General features: G+C 40.6%; 1 protein-coding gene across 1 annotated transcript in view; it reads left to right on the top strand.

Moving 5' to 3' along the window:
* Positions 1-20,076, top strand: part of LOC149068597 (clotting factor B-like) — a 31,118-nt gene extending 11,042 nt beyond the window's left edge. Inside the window, exons 3-8 of the mRNA XM_089250966.1 lie at positions 5,154-5,372; positions 8,470-8,642; positions 8,750-8,862; positions 8,980-9,233; positions 9,330-9,493; positions 17,738-20,076. Coding sequence (XP_089107092.1) covers positions 5,154-5,372; positions 8,470-8,642; positions 8,750-8,862; positions 8,980-9,233; positions 9,330-9,493; positions 17,738-17,914 — 1,100 coding nt within the window. The 3' untranslated portion in view covers positions 17,915-20,076. The remainder of the gene's footprint in view (positions 1-5,153; positions 5,373-8,469; positions 8,643-8,749; positions 8,863-8,979; positions 9,234-9,329; positions 9,494-17,737) is intronic.
* Positions 20,077-24,851: the final 4,775 nt, after the last annotated feature.

The raw sequence follows: 24,851 nt of genomic DNA, 5'->3' as shown, positions 1-24,851 counted from the left end.
GCTTGTCGGTCATCCCCCGGAGCGAGTGCCATGAAAAATTTTCATTTGTATTCGCTTTACCAACGAATAAAATCCAGGGCCCCCAAAATGAAACCTGTAAACATGGGGCCCCCGACTTGGAAGCTTGTCGGTCATCCCCCGGAGCGAGTGCCATGAAAAATTTCCATTTGTATTCGTTTTACCAACGAATAAAATCCAGGGCCCCCAAAATGAAACCTGTAAACATGGGGCCCCCGACTTGGAAGCTTGTCGGTCATCCCCCGGAGCGAGTGCCATGAAAAATTTTCATTTGTATTCGTTTTACCAACGAATAAAATCCAGGGCCCCCAAAATGAAACCTGTAAACATGGGGCCCCCGACTTGGAAGCTTGTCGGTCATCCCCCGGAGCGAGTGCCATGAAAAATTTCCATTTGTATTCGTTTTACCAACGAATAAAATCCAGGGCCCCCAACCAATTACCCGGGACACCAATTCCCATACTTTTGGTGGGGCCCCAGACTGGCTTTATCTCGGGCTTCGGCTGTTGCAAATTCTACAACAGAAAAGAATGAGATTCATCCAGGGCCCCCAAAATGAAACCTGTAAACATAGGGCCCCCGACTTGGAAGCTTTTCGGTCATCCCCCGGAGCGAGTGCCATGAAAAATTTTCATTTGTATTCGTTTTACCAACGAATAAAATCTAGGGCCCCCAAAATGAAACCTGTAAACATGGGGCCCCCGACTTGGAAGCTTGTCGGTCATCCCCCGGAGCGAGTGCCATGAAAAATTTCCATTTGTATTCGTTTTACCAACGAATAAAATCCAGGGCCCCCAACCAATTACCCGGGACACCAATTCGCATACTTTTGGTGGGGCCCCAGACTGGCTTTATCTCGGGCTTCCGCTGTTGCGAATTCTACAACAGAAAAGAATGAGATTCGTCCAGGGCCCCAAAATGAAACCTGTAAACATGGGGCCCCCGACTTGGAAGCTTGTCGGTCATCTCCCGGTGCGAGTGCTATGAAAAATTTTCATTTGTATTCGTTTTACCAACAAATAAAATCCAGGGCACCCAAAATGAAACCTGTAAACATGGGCCCCGACTTGGAAGCTTGTCGGTCATCCCACGGAGCGAGTACCATGAAAAATTTTCATTTGTATTTGTTTTACCAACGAATAAAATCCAGGACCCCCCAACCAATTATCCGGGACACCAATTCGCATACTTTTGGTGGGGCCCCAGACTGGATATATCTTTTGCTTCCGCTATCGAAATTTTTCAACGTTGAAGCAGCAAGAAAACAATGAGATCCATCAAGGGCCCCTGGAAATGAAAACTTTTTACTTATACGTGAAATCTTCCCCGGGTACCCCGACCCTGTGTTGGGAGCACTGCTGTTGTGTGTGTATATTATACATATATATACCTCTCGGCATGGACCTCCCCCCCCCCACAAAGGAAGGGCTGACAGGGGCCACAACGATTCTTATCACTTTTTGATTTTTCACACTATAAATTAATCACAGAGGGGCCCCTGAAAAGCTGGTTTGGGGACTCGAAATCTAAATTCCAGCCTAAGGGCTCTGCTGTAGGATGTAGGAGCCTCTTGATACATGCACATAACATGGTCCCGATGGGTCAAATGGGTCCCGATATGTGAATATCGACCCAATATCGATATATGATATCATATCGATATATGAATGGGAATATCGATATATGAATCGAACCCACTTCCGTAACAGAGTTTCCGTCACTCAAAAATTTCACCCACTTCCATCACTCGGTTGCTTAGCAACAGGCCCTTTTCGAGTTTGTTTGTGATTTTATATTATAGAATATATATATATATATATATATATATATATATACACTGACACATCACCCTAGATCCGCGTCTATTTCTACCGGGTACGCAAGCTCCAAAGCAGCGGTATGCACGCTTTCTACAAATTATCGTGTGTACTTGAAACATGAAAGGTTGGGTAGAACCACTGCTCTAGAAGATACCGATCTCTCAGGCTTTGTTTACTTATCATTATTCAACGTTTTCCTCAGCTGTATGCTACGCTCATCGTGTCACATTTCCCGTGGTTGTTTGTTCACGATTATATTATCTGTAAGTTAACGTGTGTGTAATGTGCCATTTGATGCAGGTGAAGCTCCGAGTCATTCTGAGATAGCTCGCAATGACTCACTGACCTTCGTCGTGTCTGTATGAAACTAACCATCTTAAAATACAATGAAATGCTGGATAAACTCGGCGAACTCGTGAGTCACGATCATGCAATTTTTCCAGCTGCTCAAGAAATACATTCAGGCACTGGCTACACGCATACCCTAGGTTATTAGATCAATAATGCATCATGTTAAGAGGAATATTTCATATAGCTCATGGCGTAAACTCTGAAGGGGCGACAAATTTGATCAATTAGTGACGAAAGGAGTGACCTGGAGAGTTTGCGAGAAGTAGAGAGTTCGGAAGCATTTGGTTGATCTACCCAGCAAAAGACCAGGTCCGCGAGTGACCAAAAGAATAACCTAGAAAGTTTGCAAGCGTCTAGAGAGACCAAAAGACAGCGCTAGAAAGCACGGGACCAATGTAGTGGGTGAAAGAATGACAGAGATTATAAGAATATCAGTGATGAAAAAGTGATCTAGAAAGTGAGGAATCATGTCAGTGAGCTACCAAAAGAGTGGCCTAGAGAGTTCGCAAGCATGTGTGTGATCAAAATAGTGAAAATCGATCAGAGTGAAATTGAAGTTTAATTAATTAGAATGAATATTTTTAATTAGCGAAAGGATAATCATAGTTAAAATACGCAGTTCGCCTTGATTTTAACGTTATCTATAAACAGATTTTACACCGAATTTTATTTCTAATTTCCTCAATATTTGGTGCAATTTTATGAACCTCTGAACACGTAAAATTTTAGCAGCTGTCAAAAAATGACACTAGCAAGGAAAGGAAACTCTAAAGTTAAAACTCAAAGCAAACTCTTTCTAGATAGATAAAAGTATGCGCATTATGTTTATATCGCAGTATTTCGTATTGAATTGACACTATTGAGTCCGAGATTGCACTCTATGAAAGTTCGGTAAAAGATCTTTTAGAAAACTTGCAAAAAACAACCAATATACTCCTAGCAGTTGCTTTTGCTAGAATGCAATCGCTCGGTTGCAGAGCTGCACTTTCAAAGTGTTATACACAATAAAAGATGCATTTTCTAAAATAAAATAAAAAATATTGAGAAATAAAATTGGTATTATAAGTTTTTCGACGGGTGTCTCATAAATTTGTGTATTGTTTAAAAATTTTTTTAAATCTAAGGAATTGGTACATTTGAATGCGATTTTCAAAATAGTTAGTCTCACAAAGAATTTTTTTGGTTACAGAAAGAAAACCTTGTTTAAATTTTCGTCGGTAGAGAGCGTGCACAGAAATAAATGATTGAATTATAAACCTGAACGTTCGTTCTATCTCTCCTGTGTCCAGTGGCGGACGCAAAAGAAAATATTGGGCCTCTTAAATTAGAAAAAGTGTGGAGTTTTGGTCTTTCGGGGCCTTTAAGAAGCTGGGGTCCCGGGCGCGCGCCCGGTGGCACAATTCCATAATGTACTCAAGTTTTACCATTGGATACGCTCATTGACGAAGATCACAATAATAAATACCGATCCGAAGCTACGGCTGTTACGTGTGGCAACTTATCGCTAAACACCAGGGCGATCGCGCGATAATATTACAAGGATTTTAAATTTTATAGTAATATAACATAATTATCATAATAATAATGATATATAATATAATATCACTACGCAAAAAAAAAAAAAAAAACGTTCCGACGTTTATTAATAAATGCCCCTATGTAGGCCGAACTTCATTCGGACGTCACTTCGCTCCTCCGGCCGTTAAAGGGGGTTTCTGCCCCCGGACTGAAAATATCAACTCTGTTCTCACCCCAACCGGAAATATGGCAAAACTGATAAGTTGAAACAAGATGTTCCAAAAACTGACCGCGGGTAACAATATTAAAAATAAAATTCGAGGTGGTTTTTGATGCATTCGAGCCTACAACCTTCATTACACAAATCACATATTCTAACCATTACACCGATTGACGCATCCTAACCGCGACTAAAATTAGGTATATCTATCCTTAGATATACCAAATGCAACTAGGGTCTACCGGATGCACAACTGGTCACCTATTTAGGTAATCTCATTGACGAGTGGCTTAGGTTTTCTGCACATTGTTCAGCGGTGGTCAAAAAAGCGAATGGAATGCTCGATTTCTCTTAAAAAGGTCTTCACGTTCTCCTAAAGTCATTTTTTCGCTTTTCCGAGGTTTAGTTGCAGTATGCCTTAAGGCTTTGGGGACTGCGTACCTGCAGAGAAACATAGATACGTGGTTGAGGAGGTGCAGAGAAGACATCCTCGTGCTCTTGTTGGCATTAGAGTGTTAGTTACACACATTTACACCGGGATTTTCTATATTTTCCGGCACAACTCACAAGTAGTAAACGGCCTATGGCGATAGACCTAAGCTGTGCTCGGTTTGAAAGGCAAAGAAAGTATCATTCAGTAGGGGGACAATTCCAGGTCGTGGTGTCGCGGAGAGTTTTCTCCTAATGGGGACGGCAATAAATGAAACAGTTTACCTCCTGGAGTCGTGAATTCTAACACAACTGATACGTTTAGAAAGAAGTACGATAGACATAGTGGGCTGTCCATATTTAGACAACATAATCTTTTTATGGGCAATGTATTATATAATATTAGTTATTATTATTATTTGGTAATATATGCTCTTATATTAGGTTGCTATATTCTAGTTATATCTGAGATCTGATTTTTTTTTATGGACATCTTTTTTTAGCCACCTCGTTTGACTGTTATGGCCTTTGTATTTGTATGCCAATTCCTTCAATTTTTATTCATTTTGTAACTATTTATGAACTTATGAGACACCCTGTACAATGGATTCACCATCCATCAATACATTTAATTAATTGCGATTTGCAATAGACCTTTATTTTTCGACCCATTCGCATTATTCATGTCTGGCAGCTTTTTTCGGTGACCACTGAAGATGCGCCGTGTTTTTTTTCCCATAAAATATGGTCAGTCTGATTCTAACCCCCTAATTGCTTTTTTTTTTCATTTTATACAGCCGGCGTGCTCTATCCCGACAGCATCGTAAAGAAATGCACAACTCCCAATAATAAGAGCGGTGATTGCGTGGTCCTGACTCAATGCCGAGAGGCGATGAAGAACCTCAAAACCAAGTTCCCTACCATATGCAGGTGGGAAGGTGACATGCCCATTGTCTGCTGCGCTACATCCCGGGCGAGTAATAAGGAAACTCTAAGCAGACAGCTACAAGTTCCTGGTAAGTATCCGGAGCCAGCCAACATCTTTTAACATCAATTTCATAGTCAAGCGCGGATCCAGGGAAGGGGCGATGCCTCCCAAGAGCCGAATTATTTTGGGAAATTTATCTGTTCCGTAAAATACGGGATGTTCCGATGCACCTACACAATAAGTAGCTTCTCCAACACATTGCGCTGGATCTACCTGCCTCCGCTCCATTGTCAGATGAAGATGCTTGCCTCCACTCCATTCACCAGGCTTCATTCGCAGATAATATCTCTACCTCCCCAGCTAAAAATATCTGCTTCAGTTCATTCGCAGCTAAAGATACCTCCCCCCCACCCAATCAATTTGTAGTTGAACATGTCTACCTTCACTTCATTCGATTCTGAACATGTCTGCCTCCGCTTCATCATTCTTAGCTGAAGATGTCTTCTCGCTCAGGTGAGGATCCAGAGGAAGGAACGGGGGTGGGACATGGGAACTACCGCACTTCCCAAGAGCTGAATAATATGGAAAATTTGTATGTCCCGTGCAAACCAGGCGATCAAACGAATTTACTCATTTCGCCCCTTCCTTCATATCGTCCTTTATTCGCTACTGTTCATAGTACAGTAACTGATTCTTGTGCCGGTCTAGTGCAGTGGTAAGATGCTCGTCTACCACCATGAAGGTGGTTCAATCCTCGGGACGAACATAGGTTCCCCGAAGAATGCCCTTCTATAGAACTTCCCTACTGAACCATTGACAGATAACACCTTCATTTTCGACCAATCGCTGTATTGGTAATCGTAAATTGCTGTATGGTGATATGACCGGAGTTGGAGTGCGGTAAAGTAGTGGTATTTGATTCTAGCCGCTGTATACAGTCGTGTAGTCATAGTGATGGACTCGTATCGTTAGAAACCGGGTTCGAAACACATTGGTAGCACAGTGGTGGTCGGTTAAATTTGGTATTTCGTTTTCCGTGCTTCCCAACTTCGAGATCTGGATGAAAGCCGATCTCCCCATTAAAAAGCCTCGCAACTCCTAAAACGTAATAAATATTCAATAATTACGCTTCACTTAAAGTTGAGTACAGATGGTAGCACTGAAAATACGCGCACGACACTAGATACGAACACAAATTGGTAAAAAATCACTTCTAGTCAAGCAGGGGTGACCTCAGAGAAATCAATTTCCTCGGGAGCCCCACGATGCTCTTTCGACGATCCTGGCCAACATTCCAGCACAACTTCTTAAGTAGTAAAGTGCCCATGGCTATACACCAGAGCTGTGCTCGGTATGAAAGAGAGAAAGTATTTGATTAAACAAACACCGAATTACATAGTCGAATCACATTACCGTGATCGTCACATACCAAGGTTACACAAATATATTGCCCGATATGACCGGGCATGTATTATTTTCAACCACATGCCCGACGGGGGCACATGAAAAAAAAAAAAACAGCAAGAGAAACTAAACATATCTTCACATATTTTACACATATTTTCACATATATAATTTTTTTACGCACTGTATTTTAACTCTCAAAACTGGTACAGGGTAAATTCTCAACGCCTAATGTGAATTTTTTAAACTGGAATCATACCTCTACGACGGACGGTTGATGAGACAAAGGACGTGCTCGTACTTACAGGACACCCTTTATAGTATATAGAAAGTTTCTGCAAGGATATAATTTGTACTATTAATTCTGAAATTATGGAAAATATTTACTACCATTTCTCCGCTGCTGCCACCTATCAAATAAAAATCAAACTGTCTGTTATAATTTTTTGGGTGAAGTTAGTAGTTGGTTTTAAACTGGTTTGCAACATAAAAACGAACAAAAAATATGTTATGATACCATATATAATTTGTTTTAATGTTGCATACCAGTGTTAATTTTGTGCGGCAAGTTAACAATTGATATGTTTTTATGTTTGCTGCTAAATTACTTTCCGTAAATACTAAAAAAACAAAGTGAACCGCATTTTGGCTCGTGATGCTTACAACGGTATGTAGCCTGAAAATAAAACAATTATATCTCTATACCTCGTGCTGTTCATTTTCCTTCTGCACATAGATTTAAAACCAAAAAAACCTTTTATTTCAACAATTATAACAGATAGTTTCGTTATTATTTAATAGGTGGCAGCAGGAGTCCTAGCCTTTAACGCGGTTTTTTCGTATTTATAATAGCAAAGAGTATAAATGTGAAATATAATAAGAAAGATGGTTATGCATAGGAAGTTTTCCTCTCCTAATGTATTTTTTTTTCACCTGTTTACAATTATATTTCTCCCATTGATGACCCTTTTCGAAAATTTTCACTTAATTTCAGACGTCTGCAATGAGAAAAGGATTGGAGAACACTGAACTAAACCGTACTAGGCCCAAGCTTTTAGTGTCGTTAGTTTATTCTATTCATTGTTTTGCCTATTCTAGGCCCACGTCTGCCCAAGTCCAGTCCCGCATAGCAGTGCCGTCTTAACGCATGGGCCCACCCGGACACAGCCTGGAGGGAGGGGCCCTGAAGAGAAGAGGGGCCTCAGAAAAACGAGAAACAGTTGAATTTTTCGAGAATTTTCCAGGTAGGGCCTTAGAAGAATTACTTGGCCCAGGGCCCATGATGCTCTTAAGACGGCCCTGCCATACAGTTAATCGGCTATGATTGTAAAAGTGAGATGAATTGTAACCTCGTGACTTTTTTTCCGACGCTAATTGTGCGGGGAAAGTATAATTAGCGGTTTGACTGATTTCAGATTTTTAATTGGGTGACTACATATTCATTTGCAATTTCCGTATTTCTTTCAAAAGTTGATTTTTTTTTAAAAATTGCATTGCTTTCGATATTTTTCCTGCAAATAAATCAATTTGTTTGAATTTGTTTTTGATTTTTTCAAAACGAATCCAGTGATAATATTTGTCTGGCATGGAAAGTATTTGTGATTCGGCCATCTATTATTTAAGTTACGAGCCTGACGGGGCAGGTAGATTTTTTTGAAATTTGTCCAGTCCTGGTCTGGGGACCCCTGGTTAAGGGAACTCCGGATGGTGGTCATATTAATGTCTCTACTATGTGTATGACGGACAAGTTTCATTCAAGACACTCTTAATGATTATTATAGGTTGTGGAAGGAGAGCTTTGCCGAACGGACTGAGACGCCCAGTCCGGCAGGTGGCAAGAAGCCTTCCTCCAGGTTTCATACCTAACGCTAATTTGAGTACTCCCGTATTAGAAGATCGCTCGCCAACTATTGCAGGAGGGATCGAGACACAAGCCGGGGCATGGCCGTGGATGGTAATCATCATACATTCGCATCTTACTTATTTTGCTTGCCATGTGAAAAACTCTATGCCATTTGCTGTGAGACCATAAAGCATTTTTTTTTTTTGCAATTAATACAGGCTGGTATATACACACGCAACTTAGGTAGGGAGAATTTCTTGTGTGGAGGAGCCATCGTGACTGACCAATACATCGTTACTGCTGCACATTGTTTCGGAAGCAACCGTGGAAGGTACAAGACAATGATTTTTTCTATTCGTTAAAAATTCTACAGGTACATTTGCTCCTACAATTTCTTCGCTTCTAGAGGCAACCCTGTGCTAACATTTCCACACCATTTCGATTTCAGGCAACCATTTCGGTACGTCGTGAGGGTTGGCAGCATCATGGTCCGAGAAGGCACGCTGCACACCATCGAGAACATCACAGTCCACCCTCAGTACAGGCCAATTGAACACTACAACGATCTCGCCGTGATACGACTCAGGGAACCAATCAGATTCACGAACAACGCCAGACCCATCTGTTTGCCAGACAGCGATGATGGAAGGAATCTCGTGGATAGGGATGTCACCGTCATCGGATGGGGAGATCTAGATTTCGGTAATTGCGACATTGCTACACCTGATATAGCCTACTGCTGCACAACACTGTTATTTGATTATGTTTAATAGTTTCTTGTATTCGACTTTATTACAGGAGGCCGAAGCGCGAGCGTGCTGCGCGAAGTCACCGTGAAGGTTGTGCCGAATGACGAGTGCGATGACGCTTATGCTCCGGTCAGTGGTAGGAACATACCACAAGGAATCACCAGCCAGTTCATATGCGCTGGTGTCGCAGAAGGTGGCAAGGATGCCTGTCAGGTAACCAAATACTATACATTTCTTGGCTAACTCAGGCGCGGATCTAGGCGATCTTCACTCTTAAGAACCGATTTATATTGAAAAATTTGTCCCGTAAAATACAGGACAGTATAACGAACATATGCCTTACATCATCCCTCCCAACTCATCACCCTGGATCCGTACCTGGACTCATCATATGTCATTGGCAAAATAAGATTCAAATATAGAAAAATGTTATGCCAGTTATATCGCCAAAAAAGTAGTCAACTATCGATGAAGTTGCTAATTGTGGATAAAATCAGTGAAATATTGACAAATGGCGAGAAATAAATGGGTTCTTAGGGACTACAAGAGTACTCAACCTTTTGAAAAGTGCGAGCAACTTCGTTGGTTTAAAAACGTGTCGTTGAGGGACTTAAGTGGTCTGTAAATGTGATACGGGTCACTTAAGTGATCTCAAAATGTGCCATGTACCACTTAAGTGATGTGGAACTGCACCGCAGGTCACTTAAGTTATCTTGTACGACTTGGTTAATTAAAAACAATTGCGTTTGAGATCGCGGGCCCCATCAGATGACTCGGAAGGCCACTGGCCGGTGGGCAATGAATTGAGCTTGTATGGTATGACTTAGAACAAGGGTCCTCAACGAATGGCCCGTGGGCCACATTTGTTCTTCTAAGCTGTTTATTATGGCCCACCGACCACTTTAGAAAATGGTTGAAAAAATTTAAAGGCGATAAATTCGCAGAATGACTCACCACGTGAGTGACCGTATCAACTAGTGTGCAATTGACTTTATGAGTGATTGAGCGTATGAGTGACCAAGGAAAATACTGAATGATTGAGCACATGAGTGACCGAGTGGCTGACGGAATGAAAGACCGAGTGAATGCTTGAATAAATTTCCGAGTGACTGAGTGATTGAGCATATGAGTGATCAAGGGAGAGACTGAGTGTTTAACCGTATGAGTGACCGAGTGACTGACTGAATGGCCGTATAAGTGACCAAGTGAATGACCGCTTTCACTTGGTCACTCAGTGCTACGTAACTGAGTGAGCAATTGACTCTCACTTTAATGGATCCTAAGAATTTGGAATTTTCAGTTGAAACATAAAATATTTTTCCCAAATTTACGTTGCTGCGAAATTTTTCAATATAAGAAGAGGTATTACCGTCCTGAACAAAAACATTAAAATCCCCCCCAGGGTACCTTTTCCCTCCCCTCACCCTTTCTAGATATCCAGATGGGTTTAAATAAAAACCTTCATACTTAGGTTCACCATTCATCATCGAGGAGAATGCAGGAAATTGCAATGTTGAATACGGCTTATCACTAAATTTTGCCAAAAATTGCAATTTATTGCACTTATATGATCACTCACAGGGTCAGGGTAGATGAAATGTCTGGGGGTAAATTTTCATTAAATTTATTTAATTTCATTTTCATTTCTTAACTCGATCACTCATATATTCACTCACTTGATCACTCATGCGGTCACTCACTTGGTCACTTGTACCATAATTCATATGTTCACTCATATGGCCACGCGTACGATCAGGGCAGGCAAAATGTCAGGGGGTAAATTTCTGATTCACTTGATTACTGACTGGGTCACTCATATGGTCACTCACTTGGTCACTCGTACCATCATTCATATGGTCACTCATATGATCACTCACTGGGTCACTCAGATGGTCAGGGTAGGCGAAATTCCCGGGGTGAAATGTCCGGGGCGAAATTTCCGGGAGCCAAATGTACCGGGGACGAAACGTGCCAGGGGCGAGATGTCGGGGACGAAATGTCGGAAGCGAAATATCGGGGGCAAAGGTTCCGTGAACCATCCAAAATTTGGTGACGATAGATCTAAAATTGTAAATTTGTATACAGAACACACACACACACTCATAAAATCAATTTTATATATATAGATTTATCACATTGCAAGTTCCATTTTAAATCATCCTGTATAGTAACTCCTAAGTATTCATATTGGTGCACTCTTTGTATTTCATGACAACTGCAGTTCCGTTGTGTTTGTTGGTGGAAAGTGTGTATTTTAATGGAGATCTCAAAATTCTGTTTCGTGTTTTGCATTGATACTGGGTTTTGTGTACGTTTAATTCGAGTTTGTTTTCGGTCATCCATCTGAGGTCGCTTTCTGTTTTTTCTATAAGGTTCTCAAAGTTGTCATCTCAACACGTAAAGAGCTGCATCATTAACGAATGATATAAGTTTTCCGTTTAGATTCAGCAAACAGAAGTGATTAATATAAATGAAGAATAATGTAGGGGGCCCAAAACTGATCCCTACATTATTCTTGATTTATATTAATGACTTCTGTTGCATAAAGCCAAAATGGCAGCCGTAAAGACCGCTATTGGCCACATTCGCGATAATAAATTAGAAGATGCACACGTCTGTAGTGACATTCAATCAGTGCTACAGACCTTAAGGAAAATTAACAACAACCATAAAAATATACACAACATGAAAATTTTAGCTGAACGGAACAAAATAGTCTTCCATTGGGTCAAGGCTCATAACGGAGCTTAAGAAATGAGTATGCAGATCAGAAAGCTAAGAAGACAAGAGAGAAGACTGAAATAGATGCAATAGTTACAATCTGGTTAAAAGAATGGTTTAAAAAGAAATCCATAATGGAAAACTGACAGCAACGCTGGACACCAAATTGAAGATTTACCTACTGAATATTTCCGGTATATCAAGATCGACCCCATTCGCTGTGGAACTCTGAAAAGAGAGCCAGAACCAGATACAGGAACAGACCCAACAAGTGCCGCTCTATACAAGAACCCGCTCTCTGTTACGCTAGGAACCATAAGGCACACTAGTCGGTACTTGGAACATTCATGACTCCGCCTTAACCCTTCAAGCGGTTTTTTCAATTTTCTTGATCTACATTTTAACTGCCACATTGGAAATAAAAGGGTGTTAAGAACCCTCGAGATATTTCGGGGTGACCAAAATAAAGCAGATCAAGTTTGACGAGATATCTCGGGATTGCCGCTGTAAGGGTTAAAAGGATGAGATTATCCCGTGTGGGGGCGTTAGCTTAAAAAAGTCATGATCCTGTCCGTGTGAGCACAGACAAATAGTAGTCCTAGAACTAACTAGCTTGTTATGCTTTCTTCTTATGCAAAATTTCATGAAAAACAAAATCATGAAAAAAAAACAACCAAAAAACAGGTGTTTCTAGACGACACCATCTTCCATCCTGGTTCATCGCTATAAATCCCCCCGACTATCCTCCTCCTGATGTTGATAACGCCTGTTATTGCTCATAGACAACAACAGACCACCGGACCGTTTCATCGGAAGTCTTCCCTTAGTCAAGAAGGAGATTTCTGAAACTCAACTGCGACTCGACGATGGCGAGTTGCTCAGCGAGTGAGGGTGATCTGATAGAATTGCTCTTGAATAGTTTGAATATATAGGTGATTTTTTTTTATTGTTCAGAAGAAGCTCTGTTTAAGCAACAGTGCTCATGACGTGCTCATTGTGGGAATACGAAGTCTGCCGATTCAGAAATGTTGTAAACGTACAATTTCCGTATCTATACATATATTCATTGAATGAATGCTGTTTTTGTCCACTGATATTGTAGAACAAACCAGGGGTGGGAACTCTGTGCCGCACTGCGCCAAAATTAACATCTTGCGCCATCCTGCTCCAATAGTGTATTTTCGTATTTTTCTGCGCCAAAATAGCGAATTTTTCTTCAGTATGCCCGGAATTTCGGAAACGACGCCAAAAAAATTTTGTTCCTACTAAACTATCATCGGGCTTTCCATCCTGAAACCCTGATAATATCCGTGATCGTAACGTTGTATATGGTTTGCAATAGTCTTTCAGCTTTAAAGCGCAAATATGAGTCAGGTTCCGTTTTCAAAACAAGTGAAAAAGTCGCCACTGGAAGCAGCAAAAATTACTTGGTCGATCTTCATTCCGTCAGATCCCGGTGTTTCGTGAAAAAAATCTTCAATCACCAATATTGCCAAATAACGAGTGTTAAATCGCCAATATTACGAAATAACGAGTGTTAAATCGCCAATATTGCCAAATAACGAGTGCTGAATTGCCAGCATCGTGTTGATTCTTCCAAAATTCTCTTCCATTTTGCAACAATTTCTTTCCGAGTATAAAAAAAATAGAAAACTGGTAGAACATTTTTAGCCCATTTGAATTGCTGCTGCTGCTGTTCCAGGCAGGAAATAGTGCCCTCAGTAAGCAAAAATCATCTTAAATACACTGGTGCAAAAAGTTTTATGACAGCTGCTCTTTCAAACAAGGTATCAAAAGCAGGGGCGTAGCCAGAAATTTCGTTCGGGGGGGGGGGGGAGGAACCAAAGTGATAGACAATAGATTTGGCCATCTTTTTCCCCTTTTTCGGTCATTTTCTCACATTTTTGGGGGTCCAGATCCCCAAATCCCCCATCCGCTACGCCCTTGATCAAAAGTCTGAAACACCAAAAACAAGCTAATGAAACGAAGTTTGATAACAAAAGACAGGGCAGTTGTTTTATTTAGGAAAGGATTAGGGGTTAACGATAATATTCTTGTAAGTTAATTTCGCTGCTCCAATTTATAATTGTCTGCTGCTCCAATTTATAATTGTCTGCTGCTCCAATTTATAATTGTCTGCTGCTCCGAAATGGACTTTGTCACTTCCCACCCCTGAACATAATCTCCAGGACCGGAGCATTTCGAAGATAAACCAACTGGCAATGACTTGGTTATCCCAAAAGTTGAACAAACTTCCCAAAAGTAAAAAAAAAAGGGTTTTTTTTTTCAGACAATCAATTGTTTCTTTGCTTCAACAATGACTTTTTGGGTGGTTTTACTTTCGTTACCGAGGACCAAAACAGTCCTTCACATTCATCTCACAAAACATCCTGAGAAATGACAAGGTACGCTGGAGCAGATCTGCAGTGATTCGAAATATATATACAACTCTATCCAGTATTGTTAAATGTGATGCTACATACAGCAATGCTATGTACTGAACCGCAAAAGAATTGAAACAACGTTTCATTTACGCTCACCCCAATTGGTAACCACTGATTTAGACTTTTAAGGATACTGGAAACGCCATCTACAGCTGGAGGAGTATGGCGTCGGAGAATGTTGGCACCGACCTGATCTCAGGACTATCGCCAATAAAATAGGAAACCAGCAGAGCAGGTTCTAGGATCCTGAAAAAACTGTTCCCAACTTGAAGAGTCACCTATACCGTTTACCGACCAGTAAATACAGTAAAACTTCGTTAAGTCGACCCTAATAAGTCGTCACTCTGGTTCAGTCGCCGTTTTTCTTCAGGCCCTTCCAGCTTTCATAGACAACAATGTTATCGTTTACTTGTCGCTAATTTCGGTTAACTCGTCACTATGAAAAAATTTGAGAAAGTGGAACAGACTATATTTGTGGCTCCCATTAACAAAAGAGCTTGTTAACAGCATTGCCATATGCTTAAAAGTCACCATAAAATCCTGTATACCCAAACGGAACAGTTTAAGTAACGAAAGTTACGCCACGGGAAGTTCATTTGCCGACTAAGGTTTTTGAAACGTTAGGGGCTGTTCAAGCTAGATCTCATTTCTGAATGGGCCCCACTAATTTAGGGCTTCCAATTTAAACAAATTATCTTTGTCGAAGACCAGACATTTTTTCTAAAGTTGAGGTCTTCTAATGTTGATAAGTGCATGGTCGTTCATTTTGGTTTGAACAACCCACGGTTCTCTTACGAGTGGAATGGTGTCACTATCCCGGATGCAACTAGGGTCACCGATTTGGGAATTCTCATTGACGAGCGACTTAGGTTTTCTGAACATTGTTCAGCGGTGGTCAAAAAAGCGAATAGAATGCTTGGTCTCATTTTCAAAAAGGTCTCTTCACGTTTTTCTAAAGTCATTCTTCCGCTTTTTCGAAGCTTACTTCATCCTGGACTGGAGTATGCTGTAAGGTTTTGGAGACCATACCTACAGAGGGACATAGACTTGGTTGAAGGGGTGCAGAGAAGAGCTACGCGTGTCCTTATTGGCACACGGGGCTTGAGTTATAAAGGGGCTTCATTTTTTTGAATATGTTTACATTGGATGAACGGAGGTGTGGAGGAGATATGATCGAAGTGTTCAAAATTTTCAATGGGATGGATAGGATGGACCATGAACTTTTAGTACACCGCCAATCGACTGCTTTTACAAGGGTACACCAGTATCGATTGGTGAGGGACAATGCAATCCTATGGTGTAGCAGGGAATTTTTCTCTAATAGGGTTGTCAGTAAATGGAATAGCTTACCCCCGGAGGTAGTAAATTGTAACACAATTGACACGTTCAAAAAGAAATACGATAAACATGTTGGGGTAAATCGAGAAGCTATCCATTCTTAGAATAAGACAACCATAAGTATTCTTTATGGGCATTGTGTAATATTTTATCATGTGTATATATTGTTTATAATTTTTGTGATTGGTTTTTATTTGGGTTGCTGTATTTTAGACATATATGACATCCATATTTGTTATGGACATCTTTTTCTCAGCCACCTTGTTGGGCGTTTTGCCTGTTGTGGCGTAGTATTTGTAATGTGTGATTTTCCCTACCCTGGGCCCTCCACAAGTCCCTTAAAGTATACCATGTGTTCGAGATTACCTTGATAAATTTTACGAAGATTAACTTGTAGTTGTTTCATGAATTACTGATAAAAACACTAAAATATTAAATTTCGTGTATATGTAAAATTTAAGTGCAATAGTTCTGTTGTGAAGAAAAGCTAACTTTTCTAACAGTTGGCCCTGATTAATTTAAATTAAAAATTACTAGTATAAAAATCAAAGTGTACCAATACATTTCACCACAATAAGTTAACTAATAAGAGCTCTAAAAAGGTAAAAATTCCAATTTTTTTCTTTTGAAATCTAAATTTGCTTAATATTGTAATTTTAATTCATATTTTATAATAAATGTTATTGTTATATTGTTTCAAATTTATACGATTTTAAGGAAACAGTTATTTTCCGGATATTTTTGCTGAGGTGAACTCGGATAGAAAAGTCGCCACGTCTCCGCCGGAACTCGAACCCAGGCAATCTTGCATACCGGGCAAGCATGCTACCATTTACACCACTGGAGACACATGACCCTCCCTTCCTTATTTCACGCCCTGTGGCGTGAGGCGATGAAGTAGAGAGGCAGTAGCCTCTCTTAACTTCAGGAAATGGCCCCCGGGTGGGACGGTTTAGAGTGAGATAGATGGCTTTTTTCTCTTTCCAAATAAGGAAGGCAGGGTCATGTGTCTCCAGTGGTGTAGATGGTAGCATGCTTGCCCGGTATGCAAGAGGGCCTGGGTTCGAGTCCCGGCGTAGTCGTGGTGACTTTTCTTTCCGTGTTCACCTCAGCAAAAATATCCTGAAAATAATTGTTTCCTTGATATCTCGGGCTGAGAAAAACGGCATCTATCTCACTTTATACGATTTTCACAATATTGCACATTGAAACTAACGGCACTTCGATACAGTCGTCACTCCGCTTAAGCCGTCATAATTTTTCGATAACATGATCTGACGGCTTATCGAGGCTTTACTAGAAATAAGGGATTTTAGTTCTTGAAGACCACGTTTGATCCGTGGCCTAATTTCCCTCTTCTGTTAAGATGTCATTGTAAATTACATGAGAAGCTCTTGTAAATCTGAGGGGGGTTCTGTCTTATAATTATAAATACGTGACAAGGAAAGGGTCCGAAGGTGACATCATCAAAAAGTTTTGAAAAAATTGGCACTGATTTCTGCTTATTTTCATGAAAAAATATCAAAAGATCCGGCCATGGATGGCCCTCACGAGGAAAGGGGCTAACAATGATCCAGCCCGAGGGCTTGAGACGATTCTTATCTTCTTATTTTTGTTATGAAATATTATAAGTTCGCTATAGAAAAGATTTTATAGTGAAGGCTATTCACTTTATTTAGCCTGGGGAAACTTTGTCCTGGGAACCCACCAAATATCCCAGTCCTAGGGCGCTGTTGCTGGATGGGGGGGGGGGGGGCTGTGGAGTTAGCTAGCAAATACATGCCTCATTGCTTAAATTTAGTATGCCCCCCCCCCTGCAGTTATTAGGACTGACACTTGCACACTTACTTGACACACTACTTTACAATTGCCTTGTAAGAAATCGGCCCAATGGTAAATACACACAGGCTATATGTAAAACTAAAAAAGATAATCGTTTTTCAATTTTTTTCAGAGGGATTCCGGTGGCCCGCTGATGCTTCCAGAGGACGGCACCTGGGTTTTGGTCGGAATAGTCTCGTTCGGCTTCCAATGCGCTCAAGCTGGATACCCCGGAGTCTACACGAGAGCATCGAATTTCATTGATTGGCTGGAGCAAGTCACAGACATTGCCGATGCAGCCAGACCATGATCTCTAACATTGGAAATAAATCCCAGATCCAATCGCCATAACCTTAGATTATACAGGGTGTCCCGTAAAGACCACATAAACTCTCCGAGGCGAGCATCCAAAGATGTTCAGAAAACAACATACCTACGACTCTTTGTTTTCTGAAGCTAGGGCCACACTCTTGTCCACCCTGGCTTAATATGGTCATAGGCGAGTAGTGCGACCACTCCACCATTGGCAATGATCGTCAAATGTTGGAAGCTGGAAATTATGGGAGGGATGGTCGAAGAGAACGACCAAAACCTTCCAGCGTCCAGTCCAAGTCAAAGAAGTCGCCTTCCTTCCCGATCTTCCAATCCGTCTGGTCACACAATGGTCGAAGAACGCCAACAGTCACAACGTAGAGAGTGTTCTGGAAGCAAATATTCGCCAAAGTAACATTAGGCCAGACTGGGCCAGTATAGTCAGACTACGCTGCTGGTGTTTCATTGCAGCAGGAGGGAGGCAAACATTGGAGGCAAATGTTTTCGAATGGCTATTGGGCCGGGCTGGACGCGAGTGTGGCCCTATCTTTGGATAATTGTATGACGTCACATATCGAGCACGAAAAGTCTTCTTTGGTAAAGAATCTTCTATCAAAGCATGAGAAAATTAGGTGGAGGCGGATGGCATCATGGCCAATATCCGAGGCCTTGCCAAGTCGCGAAATGGACACTTTTAGTTTCGGACTTCATCGGAATATACGACAATTTCTCTACTCCGGACTTTGACTGACCAGTTCGACAATTAATTATATGGAAAAAGTGTCCAAATTAAGAATTTGTGACTACGATTCCATCATGGGGGCGGGGGGGGGGGGATCTTTGCCAAATCAGCGGCAGTGTATTCGTATAAAATGTGTAGAAAATTTGCAAAGAGCATCAGGGCTCGACTTTGACACCAGTTAACAAAGAAGGAATTTGGTGCTCCCGTGTGATTGATATAAAGATATTTGGTTATTCAGTGTATATATATATATTGTTCAAATTTTGGGATTTCCTAATTGTGAGACCATGGGCAAATGTCCCCCCCCCCGCCCCGCATATGAGAAATTTGGCCCAGATTGAGCTAAATCAACTTAAATGAGAATTCCCAAACATTTTTACATTCGCGGTATCCCTGCTTGATTTCTAAGCACTACAGTGTCACTCAGAATTATCACGGTATCAGGACTCTTAGTTGGGAATCATATTTCCAATAATAATTCAGACCTAGTTTAATCCTGAAAATATCTCGGGGCACTCCGTTTCGAAAACCACTGATTTGGGTGAGAATTTATATTTATTCAAATGTCGCCAACTCTCGAATCGGCCATAGATTGTCAGGCAAATTTAGTAGCCCAATATTTCAGATTGTCACCAGATAGTCAAAGCTAGAAGTAGCCAGACATTTTGGGGATTGGTATGACTCTGGACATTGGCCACAGCATGCAATTACTTGAAAGCCACGCCAAAATTCAAGTCTCTTTGAATGCTCCCTGAGACGAAGTTTCTCACTTTGCAGAGTTTATGAGGACTTTATCGAGGTGTCCCCTCCGAGAAAAGCTATTCCCCCCCCCCCCTACCAAGCTGTACCAATCAGACAGAGAGCAACAGGCCTACAACGATAAATCATTCAATCATTACACTTCACTCATAGTTAGAAAAACTGGTGGCAGATGGCAGCGCTACACATAACAAACATTACACAGAAACAAACTTCACGCCAGGTTTCACTACACGTACATTCCAACATGTACCAATTCGTTATAGATTCCACAGAGGAATATGAACGAGGTGCATGTCTGGTTTAGTATGTATGTATGTACCAATCAGACAAATTTAATATCTTTCTGGATAAATCTGCGTTTTTCTTGCTGTTTTTTCTCGTAATAAGAGGTCTTCATGGTCTTTGCAACTGAAACCCCCGGTGCATGCCCGGGTAGGCCCGTGCGTTAAGGTGGCCCTAGTGAGAGTATATTCGCAAAGCCGATCCTGTGCCATCATAACAGCGTATATGAAAGTTTATGGCCGAACGCACCACCCGAACGCATTTCTTCCCCCCACGATGCTATTGATCGGTGTGTGATATTATACCACGATGTAATGTAAATATTTGTGTGTATTCATGTGTTTTTAGTTTGAAAATAAAAGATCTCATTGGAATATTCCATGTTTGTTTATTCGTGTACTGGGTGTCCCAGTACATGAAAGAACTTTTATATGTGAATGCAGTTTGCGAAAAAGTTATTCTCACGAAGGGTTTTTTTTTCTGTACAGAAAGAAAAATTGTTCGAATTTTCGTCGAAGGAGGGCACTTCATTAAAGCAAATCACTGGAAATATGCAAATCAGAATCCTTATAAAATGCAATGTGTATATGACTAACAGAGCATTTCTGAATTTTCCTCTGTTACTGGTACTTACATAAGGTTCTCTTTGTGATATTGACATAGGAGGATGAGTTACCATTGATGAAGTTGTTTTAACCCAGTCATGAATCACCGGCTATTTTCCAAACACGGCGAGGATCTGTCGCTTGCGCAATTTAAGCACATTGCCCCGGAGGGATTGGCCACACATGTTGGGAAAAGTTTATTCATTCTCACCGAAAATTTTATTTATTCGAACGTTTAGGACACAGAAGAGGTTTAAGAAACGTTTGGATCCTATCACTGTTGCTAGACTGGTTTCCCTCGCCCTCTATCGACAAAATTTTAATGCACCAAAAACTAATCCTACTTCGTCAGAATAAATTTTCGCAAGTCATATTCAAGTATACCAATTCTTTCGATTTTTTCAATGAATTTTTAAAGTTTACGAACTTATGGGTTATCTTGTGTATCCGACACCGGAAAACTATGAAATAAAACAAAAAATGGAGAGGGATTCACATCTCCCCGTCCACAAATTTTATCGAAATACCGTATATACTCGTGTATAAGCCGACTCGTATATAAGCCGACCCTCCCACTTCAGGACTACCAAAATCGCAATAAATTGAAAACCCGTGTATAAGCCGACCCCAAAAAATCCATACATTTCAGAGAAAAAAAATTCTTATATTTTCATGAAAAATTAATAGTTTACGGAAATTTACAATAAAAAACGATTAAAACCTTTTAATCCGTTTCTTCTGAGTCTCCAAGCTCATCGTAATCAGATCCTCATCGGGGGTCCGGCACCTTCGTTTTTATCTTCATCTGGGCTGTCATCGCCGTTGTCACTTTCAAAGAGGATAGATATCATCTGCAGTTCCGTCCATCGCATTGCTGATGCAACACGTTCTGAACGATCTGATGATAATTTCGGTGGAAACAGAATTCCACGCCTCATGTGTCCATTGGCACACTAGGCCAATGTCAGGTTTCTTCAAGGCAACCACTTTTTTTTGTAGTTTTTTTTATCATCGGAACCCATCCATTCAATCCACAAATTCGTCAAATAATCTTAGAAAGACTTGTCGATGCGCACATAAGGCTTTCCAGTCGACATTAGCCCACCTGGTATCAAAGCCAATGATGTTTTCGATTTCTTTGCTTCGGATTTGACATCGGTTCCGTGGGGTTTGAACATATCCCATACCAATAATGCCGGTTTCTCGAACACTGGTATAAAAATGACTACTGATTGTGGGGTCAAAATTTTCTCATCAAAAACTGACCCGAGTATAAGCCGACCCCCCCCCCCCCCCACTTGAGGAACGAATTTTTCCACAAAAAAACTCGGCTTATACACGAGTATATACGGTAATTGTTTGCAGTGAATTAAGACCGGTTTTTTTTTCGGAGATTGAACTGGAAAGCTATGTATTTGAATCCGGGGAAGAAAAGGCTGGAATATGGCGAAGCCACCAAATCTACAGGGTGACCTTTAAAATTGAATATCCTGGAAACGATAAGAAATTAATTTCTTTTTTGAGGTGTTAGACAGCCTGTAAAATGTTAATTACCAGGTAAGATGAAATTGTATATTTACAGATTTCAGCGATAGATGGCGTTACAATATTATCGCTTTTTTTTTTTTTTTTTTTTTTTTTTTAAATAAGTGTGCCAATATTCGTTCCGTGTAACACAATTCGTGTTTCACTCTAATTATTACGTATTGATAATCCAAAAAACTAAAAATTCCGAATCGTTGAGCAGCTGTGATCATTCAAATGATAGTCTCGCCCCAGAGAGCAACAGGCCTACAACATTACAAATATTCAATCATTACACTTCATTCACAATTTGAAGTATAGATGGCAGCACTGAAATATCAGATACAACACTAGCTACACACTGAGACTGTTAGGTGCACTCACTTTGGTCCAGACTCTGCCACGAAAGCTGGGCTGGAAGAGATCTCGGCAACGGGATAAGTCCAGTGGCGGAGCCCCTGGCGTTCATTCATTCATTCATTCAAATGATAAAAAAACAATCTCGAAACTGAAAAGGTCGAATTCCGCCGATAGATGACAGTCGAAACCTCGATATTAATTCGTTCGATCATGGGTAAAAGAATTTAAAGCTTAATACAAGATTCATCGAAAGACTGGTTATTTGTGGAGATGAAGATTAGAAGGAAGAAAATTCATCACTGCCCCCCCACGGGGACTTGAACCCCGGTCTCTCGCTTGCCGGACGAGCGCTCTACCATCTAAGCTATGGAAGCAAGTGGAATATTTCAACTTGGAGCGTTCTACATGCAATTTAAAGCTTGATCCTTCTGTCGTATCAGTGTGTTTTAAAATTCGAATTCGAATAAATATAATTGACTGCGGTCGCGACGGTTTGTGGAAACCACCGTCTGAAAATGTCAAAGGGGGAATCCCATGAGAAAAGTCATTTTACATCCTTTTATGGGCCTCAATCGCATGGACGACGTGGGCTTGACGAAGACCGAAAAACTTCCATCTCGATGATTACGATTCCGGTAACTTCCGATCGAGAACATTCTGTGAATTTCTGTGGTATTTGGCAGAGATAATTTGATAATTTGATTTTTTTTTTTTTTGTAGAAATTTTTTTGGGATCATTAAAAAAAAAAAAAAAAAAAAATTATCCGTTCTTTCAACGGGTTTTATCGAGAAGAAGGTTAAGAATCATTAACCTTTCGGCTCCTGATAACGAGCTATTCACGAAATTGCTGCGTTCGATTCTAATCAATGACATTCCCCCATCGCTACCGCATTATACTGTAAATAAATAAATCAATCGATAACATGGAGATTCATGGAAAAAAAACCTCGATTCATGATGAAAAAATATTTTTCAAGGAATTTTTTTTTTGCTTAGGAAATTATAAGATGATGCGCCGAAGTTTCCAGAATAAGCCTTTACAAGAAATTATGAAATACTTATTTTTATTTCACAAAACACAGCGTTTCCGTGAAAATCTCATAAACACTATAAAATAAGAATCGTCACTCGGAGTAGACAAAACGTGCCCAAAGAATTTTCAATCCAGTTTCAAAATTAAGAGATACTAACCCCCGGCCCGTAAAACATAGTTCGCCATACGGGGTTCCCCGAAGGGAGCATTTATTTTCTCCCCACAATATAAGGCGCCTATAAAGGAAAGCGGACTAGTCGCCCATCTTTGAGCAAAAAGCAGGTGTGCCGCTAAAAAAAATTAGGATAGGGAACAGCGATTAGATGAAGTGTTTATATTAACGTCACAACTTTGATCAAAAATGGTCAGGTATTTCAAGGAGCTCTAGGTAGGGCTAAAGTGTCTGGAATATACCTGGAAAACTCATCTTTATGCATCTTAGAATGGCAAAACCAGTTTTCCAATTAAAGTGACGTCTAATAGTTAAAAAAAAAGCGGCATAGGGAATAGCTATTGGCTGTACTGATGACACTGACGTCACACTTTACACAAATATGCAAGATGAGGCAGCCTGGAGTTTCCAGCATACTAGGTAGGGTTTCGTTTTCAGATGTGACGTCATAAATTGAGTTTCCCGTTTTATTGGAAAACTCTGCTTGACCTATCGATCTAATGATGCTTTCGGTATATTCTCACTTTGATGTTTCCCATTCCAAAAAACGTTTTCTAGTTTTTATGCAACCATATAATGTTATCAATCAAGTCAATTCTTAAACAACACTCGTTTTTCCATTATTTTCAGTCACGAAGATCGTGATTTTTTCCTCTCTATCTCGCAGCTGTATTTGTAGTTCAATTCGAATTCGTGTTAACTGAGTTTGTTGAGCACCGGTAGAAATTTTATGCGCCATGTAATACTGGTAACTATAGTTGCACACCGAATATCAAGGTTGAAACTTACGGGAAATATGCTATTTAACGATGCACGTTGTTTTTATTCCTTCGTGATGACCCCTGTGCTATACAACCTACAGATAAAACTATAAACCATTTGTTACAATTCTTAAATCACAACTGGTCGTTCATTTAAAAAACTGGAGAACTAGAGCAGGGTCGTCTTAAGTGCATCGTGGGCCAAGTGATTTTTCTGAGGCCCTACCAGGAAAATTCTCGAAAATTTCAACCAGATCTGATTTGTGAGGCCCCCCCCCCTTCTCCCTGAGGCCCCGGGCCCATGCCTTAAGACGGCACTGAACTAGAGAAACCGCGAGACACCCAGGCTCTGTCGGAAGAAGCTACGTAAGCACTTCGGCCCCCTTGGGGGGGGGGGAAGAAGGACCAGGGCATCACCGGCGTGCAGCACAAAAATGAACAATTTTTGATGTATGATGAATTGTGGGTTCAACTATAATATATTTCTCATTTTCATGCCGCACACCGGGTAAATTTTATGCGCCATAATGCCAGTTACTATGTTTTCATGTTTGCCACAGAATGTCTTTCAGAAATTACTCTCTAGTATGCCGAATTAAACTTTTTAGTAGTTGGGTACCAGTTGCCTGTTACAAATATATTACATATTTTTAAGAAAGTATATTTTCGTAATATCGGGCTTCAGATTGTTTC

This window comes from Pholcus phalangioides, unplaced genomic scaffold (genome assembly GCF_987345545.1).
Source record: "Pholcus phalangioides strain wild (caught in Gottingen) unplaced genomic scaffold, Ppha-v1.0 ptg000024l_1, whole genome shotgun sequence".
Lineage (NCBI taxonomy): Eukaryota > Metazoa > Arthropoda > Arachnida > Araneae > Pholcidae > Pholcus > Pholcus phalangioides.
Note: the sequence above shows the minus strand (reverse complement) of the source record. Positions and strands in the feature narration are given on the sequence as shown.